The sequence below is a fragment of the Gavialis gangeticus genome, unplaced genomic scaffold (assembly GCF_001723915.1).
Source record: "Gavialis gangeticus isolate Ggan-Ray unplaced genomic scaffold, GavGan_comp1, whole genome shotgun sequence".
In the NCBI taxonomy this organism is placed as follows: Eukaryota; Metazoa; Chordata; order Crocodylia; family Gavialidae; genus Gavialis; species Gavialis gangeticus.
The window spans coordinates 43,123,686-43,130,701 of record NW_017729004.1 but is presented as its reverse complement, the minus strand read 5'-3'; the positions used below and the strand labels follow the sequence as shown (position 1 = coordinate 43,130,701).

Here is a 7,016-nt window from a genome sequence, read left to right as displayed (position 1 = left end):
GCCGCGCGGGCCGGGGCAGCAGCAGGAGCCGGCGGCCGCTGCCGGCGGCGTCAAACACGCAGTCCTTCCGCGCCGCCTCGCCCGCCCGCTTCCTCTTGCATCTGTACGCGAAGGCCACGGGGCTGCCGGTGACCGCCAGCCGGGGCTGAGCAATGGCGGCCGCGGGCTGGTAGTAGGCGGCGGCTGGGTGCTTGCCGCACAGCGCGCTCCGAAAGCAGGGCGGCTCGGCGCGGAAGGGCCCGTAGCTGCCCCCGAGCGGCGCCGGCTCATAGTTCCGAGGGGCTTTGGCGGGCGCCGCCGCGTAGCCGCGGCCAGTGTATTTACTAAAAAGGTGAGGTAGATCGGAGGCCGGCGGCAAGCCCGGGTCCCCGGCCCGCAGCGCTCTCCTCCTGATTGGCAGCGGCCGAGCCGGGGCCTTCAAGCCCAGCCAAAGTTTGTTGTCCTCCCAGAGGCTGCAGTAGGAGCCGGCGGCCGGGCGCTCCGCGCGGAGCTCGCCGCCTGCCAGGGCCCGGCTGATTTTCCTCCGTTTTGTCTTGAGGACCCGCTCGGTCTTGCAGGAAGTGTACAGGGCTTCGACGTCCTCCCTGGAAATCAGCGTGCATTTGGCGGCGTGGAAAGCGATGGAGTTGATGGCTTTGAGTTTCCTCAACTCCTCCAGGTCGCAGTGATGCTTTTTGACTTTTAAATGATCCATTCGCTTGTGCACGGTGGTTCTCGGGATGTTTTTGAGCAGGTCTGTGAAGACCTGAGAGAGTGCAAACATTTGCTTTCCTTTAATGATGAGGTAGCCGAGCCTCACGCCATCCACCTCTTCAAAACCCGACTTCAAGTCTCCCATTTCGCGAATTAAATTATTCCCGGCATTTGCAGAGAGAGAGAGAGAGGGAGGGAGGAAAAAAAAAACCCACACACACACAATCCTCAGCCAGATGCTGTATTTGTCTCAAGGCATCCTGCTAATAAAATAACAAAGACTGTTATTCCTGGTCAATGGCGTACCAAACTTTAGACTAAATAAAAAAAAAATCAAAGCAAATCAAACAAAAAACCCATGTGAAACTACAATCGATAGTTCTGATTTTTTTAATCGGGTTTGCCAAAGTGTTTCTCTAAGTTGCTGCTGAAGATCAGTACCTGTTCCCTTTCATTCCCTGCTTTTCCATTGGAAACTATGATAATGGAATGTGAAGGGAGGAAGAGAAAAGAAATGCAGCTGCTATTCCCGCCGCTGCTTTAGCTACAAATAAAATGACAGAGTGAAGTGAGCTCGTCCGGAGACACCTTCATCAATTAATTCCCCTAAAGCCAACGCTGATTGGACACTCCTGACAGGTGATGCAATAAAAATTGATATTCCACCCCTTCCCCCAAAAAATCTCCCACTAATTAGCATACCCTTATACTGCCACCTCCCCTCCCAAAGTAAATAATACAGTTAGTATATAAATCTTTCTATTAAACAATCTGAGCTCAAATCCACTCAGACCTCTCAGGCTTCTTCATCGCTAGCTCCATGTGAAGGATTTGTATGCTTTTTGATATCATTTTGTCTATATTTAGAATATTTTGGACAAATGTGGCTCTTTGGTGCATGGCATGGATTTAAGAGACAGCAGCATGATCGTAGCGATGGAAAATTCTTTGGTAACGTGACCATTCGAAACTGGAATTTTATTCCGCATTACGTGGAAAATGAAGCTTAGCGAAAATGTGCAGAATAGCCTGGTATTTCCCTTTCCGAGGCTCCAAACTTAAAGGCTCGATTGTTAACAACCAGAGGGAATACTTACGTTTTTCGAGTTTCTCTTGATTTTCCTCTTCTGCTTAATTGTCTTTTTACAGCCAATGGCTAATTTTTTTTGTATTTATTTTGGTGCCGCCTGCATATGGAGGGTTCCAGCCCCGTCATACTGTAACACTTTTAACTGAAAATCTGCCTGTAATACTGGGGGAGGGGGAGGAGGACGTGGGCTCACGTCAGACCTATAACAAAGCATAGATAAGCCAGAAATGGATACACTTTTCACAATTAACCGTGCTGGAGCACAAACTGGAATGTCCTATGGTCCCGGAGTCCACGTCAGGATTCCTGTGTGCTGATTACTTCCAGCAGAGAAAGGAGAATGTAAAATGTCCAAGGTGCTTCCAGAGGCTTTACGTAATAACAAAAAAGTGCTGGCATACCACGCACAACGTGCAATGGGCTAGGATGCGCCTGCTTCGCAGTGTGCACGGTCGGTGTGGAGCAGCCCCTCTGCAGCCTTTTGATGTTCCATTTATACCAAGCCTTTTAAAAATCAATTTGAAGAAGCAGCATGAAGGTTTAACCTCTTCTTAGTGACGTTCAATTATTTTAGTGTCAGGAGCAATGATTTCGAAAATGTTGCAACAGCAGCAAACCTCTTCCTTGTTAAATTAAAATGATGTTTGCGGTTTGCATGTCAAACGCTGCAAATAGAACTAACTATCCGCCGTTAATCAGTTTTCAACTGAAAACTAGATATAGCACAAGCACTTTTGTGTCTAGCAGGAGTTCCTCGCTTGTCCAAAATTAGACACATCCGTGTGATTAAGAAAACAGCTCATATTTCTAGGTCTAAAAAAATATGTATTTTCTTCGAAGTCCAAAGTGCGATTTCCCACTCTCTCTACTGGCAACATGGTGAATGGAGTTCGTGTTACGCCATCAGGTAGAGCTCAAATAAATAAAAACAGCATCCCCCTTTTTTCAAATATTTTCAGCAGTTTGGCATGAGCAGGCGAGATGCCCCAGCGCCTAGGTCCGCAGGAATTCGGGAGAGAACCGGGAATTTCAAGAAGTGCAGCCGGAAATTAAGGAAGTCTATTTAGGAGAGCCTCTAACTCGGAAGGTTGAGATCTGAAAAGTCAGCCCTAGACTACTGTTGCTCTCAGCACAGATGTAATCGCCGCTCTTCAACTTAATCCATGTGTGTACAAACCACGATGTCTAGTTCTTCCCTTTGAAATCTAAGGATAGTATTCCCATCCAAGAAATCAGAGCTACAGCAAATTACATTTTGTCCCTTGAATTAGAAAAGGATCATTGAATGGATCTCGTGATATTTCAGCCTTTAAACGTAACCGAGAGGCAGCAGTGAACAATGCCTCGTCACAGCTAATACCATCCACAGAGTTAGCCTTCTTTTGCTCTGCATCTGGATCTATCAGCGTACATTTTTCTTTCTCGCTCGCACAAGAGACATCATGTTATATTCTATAGCTGAAAGCAAAGTTTCCAGGGAAAACAGCTGCTGGTGTTAAAAAGAAATCATCGTAGTCCTCCTAGAGCTAGAGACAATAAGGTCGTTTAAAAATTCCTCCTGATGCACTTATATGCTGCTGGCACCCCCACCCCCTCCCCGCGGCTCTCCTCCCCCTGCTTTAAGGGTAAGGCTATGGAGCCAAACAGTAAAGAAACCGTAAACTCCGAGAAAGCTTTTAAGAAGACATTACAGAAAAAAAGGTGGGCTGACAAGTCATTGCTTTGCCAGGTAGTTTGGTTGTCCTCGACTCCTGTTCAAATCCAAACACCCTCTCTTTTACTCCAGATGACAGCCTGGCAATGGGATCCAGGAACTATTTAAAAAATGCATGCTTTTTGTTTGTTTAATACAGGCGCTATCAAATGCTTTAAACTTAGTAGCGGCTTTTTGCCAAGCCTATCTTTTCAGAAAGGTACAGCCATGAGCTTCTGGGGTCAGCCAGAGCCAAATGTTGATAGAGGAAAAAAAGCTAGAAGTCTTTAGGAAATGTTATACATATATACACACATGTACACAATATCGTTACACACACACACAAAATGTACACAGTATACTCACACACACACACACACACACACACACACACGCACAGAGTTTCAGTTGCAGGGCTTTCTCCACATCACACACAGAGGCTTTTGTTTCTTTAACTTCTCCATCATTTTGTTGTGCAAAATGAACCAGGCAGCTTTCATGGGGCCATCAGCACACGTTGTATATCCGGGGTCTTCTTCAGGCACATTGGGGGTAGATCCTGCTAGCGAGATGTGACGGAGGCCCCTGGCACACGCACGCACGCACACACCCATTAAAGGCAGGGGACTCTAAAATGGATTTCCACGCACACAGGGGATTGCGATCAATAGCTACCAACATTTATGGCTTAGATTATTAATGTGAAAGCTGGGTAAAAGAATGAAAATGAAAAATTAAAGGTGTCTGTTATCAATTACAGTAAAAGTTATGCAATAATTTACTTACTTGGTGTGTGTGTGTGCGCGCGCGCGTGTGTGTGTGTGTAGATCCAGCTGTATATATTGCTATCTCTCAAAAGCAAGGTAGTGTCTGGCAATTTTGTTGACCGTGTCAGCCTCCCTTAAAATCAACGATGAACACGATTAAAAAGATGGATGTTTGTCTCACATTTCTTTAGTACAGAACGTCTGTAGTGCCCGTTTTGCCAAACGCATATACACACGCAACTATATATAGTTGCGTGTGTATACACACGCACACACACGGAGGCTATCAATCAAATGTGCTCCTTTTCACGATGAGTAGCGTGCAATCTGCAATCTACACCCTCTCGTAGGTAGTATTTCAGTTTGCTAGCTGGCTGGCCGAAGAGTAAACCTCTGTAGAAAATAAGTTGAATAATATGCTGCTGTGGACCTATTCCTGCTTACAACAGATTCCATACTTTGATGTTTGTAAACTCGTGTTAAAAGATCCAGGTTTGCAGTAAATGTGTAACTATATCGCTTCAGGAAAAGACGACGTGTATAACGTTTAAAATCCTTTTTGATGTGTTCTGATTTATTTTCTTTTTTGGTGATGTTTAAATACCACTGCGATTCAGTCTGACCTCTTCCTTCTGGAGCTAAGTAATGCACACACCATTTACAGTCTTTTAAACGTTTAGTTGGGAAATGCAACAGCAATATCCAGCAGCAGTTGGACTAATGGAAAGACTTCTTTTGAAAACCTTCAGGAAAACCTACGGGGTCATGTGCATTTTCACACTAGGATTGCCACATTATTAGAGTATTATTATTTATTATTATTTGTTAAGTGCCAGACTGTATCTTCAGGTATTGACAAGCATTAAATAAACCTTTTCCTTTCATGAGCCCTGATGTAGAAATATATAATTTAAATGAGAAGTATATTTTCTAACCTTAGCACTGTTTTAGATATCACTATGCATATTTTCTTCAAAGAGGCTACAGACAGAAAACAGTGCGAGGCTATCACAAAGAGTCCAGTAACGTAAATATAATAGGGTCAAAGAACACTATAATAGGGTCCTTCTGCTATTTTAAAGTCGGCCCAGTGTGACTGTAGTGCTTAAAACTTGTTGTAAATTCTAAGCTGGCAAAAATAAGAAGGCATAACTAAATTAGTCAAATATGTGGAAGATAAATCCCAGCTGACAGTAAAAAAATCATAGCATAATTTATCTAGCATCATCACGCCCGTGAGTTATTTCTTTGTAAACAAAGCAAGGAGGTATTGTTGCACGTTTTTAAGTTTATTTCTACATGGCTGTACTACTTACGCACCAGAATGTTGTACGGTGCATAAAAAGCACAGAAGAGCAGCCTTACTTGGTGTTGATAGTCTTGGTTGTTTTAAAATACAGGTTTTTTAACAGGAGTTTTTGGACACATACTGCATGCCATGTTGTCTACTGACCCATAATCAAAATGCAGTGACCTTCTACCCTTTTTTTGCCCCTTGACCCATCCTGAATTCAATGCAGCCTTTATAAATTTGCAAATCCTTGGACGTAAAGGGGATTTGGTGAGGCTTTGTTCTGGAAGGATCCTAAAAGTTTGCATTTTTTAATTAGACAAAGGTAAGGCAACAAATAGTGGGGAATAAGATTATTTCTTACACGCAGGTGCTCCGTATTCATTTTTACATTCAAGGACTGTATCCTGGAAAAACAGATTCTGCAAGCTGAAAAGCAATTGCAAACATAGGAGATCAGAAGGTTATGGATCGCACCAAATTAGCAATGTGGTACAAATCACTTTCATGACGTAAGGGATGGCCAGGCCACAATCTTCCGGCGTTCCTCATCTCCAAGGATTGTGTGGATCCTGGTGACCCGGGGAGAGGAGAGAGCGAGCGAGCGATTTGATCTGAAGCCACAGGCACATTCCCTTATCTCTTCTGCTATCAGTCAGTCTAAAGGACACCATAATTATGATGGTTATAAAACAATGCCCGCTTATGTGTGCTGAATAAATAAAGAATGTTTACAGCTCCAGAATGTTTCAATTCCAATTAAACGCTATCAAAGAAAAGGCACTCCCCCGTCCCTATTTACCTTGTTTATTGTCATATTTTCTTATGAAATAGAAGAGCCTTCCGGAATGCTTTTTAGGTTAAGTTGTGGGGAAGGGGGGGAGGCGATTAGATAACACATACTCCCAGTTCCCCAATTACTTGGATCACCTACATGTTGTATTTGTTTATTTTTTAATGGCTACATGCCTAGAGATGCAATGGTAAAAGGCGCGAAAATACCCAACTCCAACCACAGCCCGGAGGAGTTGGGCTGAATTAATGCAGCGCCCTTGGGCGTTAGAGGAAGGGGGCGAGAAGGGGGCTGTGATCCTATGGTTCCGACTTCCTGACCAGAACCCAGCCAAGCCTCTGAAAGGGCCCAGAGGAACTTCGTCTCCAATTAGCTCCTGTTTCCTTTGCATCTTGGGTCCTTGGAAACAGGAGGCTGAAAATTCATCCCAGTTACTAAGACACAAGGATCATTTCAAATATTCATCGTATCAGCAAATCTGGTCATAATCAAATTAAAGCAAGGTTTGGGGGAGTACTGCCTGTATGGCTGGGTACTAAACCCAGAGAGGATTACAAAGAAATCAGAAAAAGGGGCCCTTTTGAGTGGCTTAGAAGCACATTGCAAAATGCAAAACAATATTTCTGCCATGAAAGAGACACTTTGTAAACCCACCATTCTGTGTGATACTGCAGAGACCCCCCCCCCCA

The 7,016-nt window shown here is 44.3% G+C and overlaps 1 protein-coding gene across 1 annotated transcript in view; it reads right to left on the bottom strand.

Moving 5' to 3' along the window:
* The window catches only part of SKIDA1 (SKI/DACH domain containing 1), a 19,725-nt gene extending 12,732 nt beyond the window's left edge, over nucleotides 1-6,993 (bottom strand). The window contains exon 1 of the mRNA XM_019507961.1: nucleotides 8-6,993. Within this exon, the coding sequence (XP_019363506.1) occupies nucleotides 8-838 (831 nt within the window). The 5' untranslated portion in view covers nucleotides 839-6,993. The remainder of the gene's footprint in view (nucleotides 1-7) is intronic.
* Between the last annotated feature and the right edge of the window lie 23 nt (nucleotides 6,994-7,016).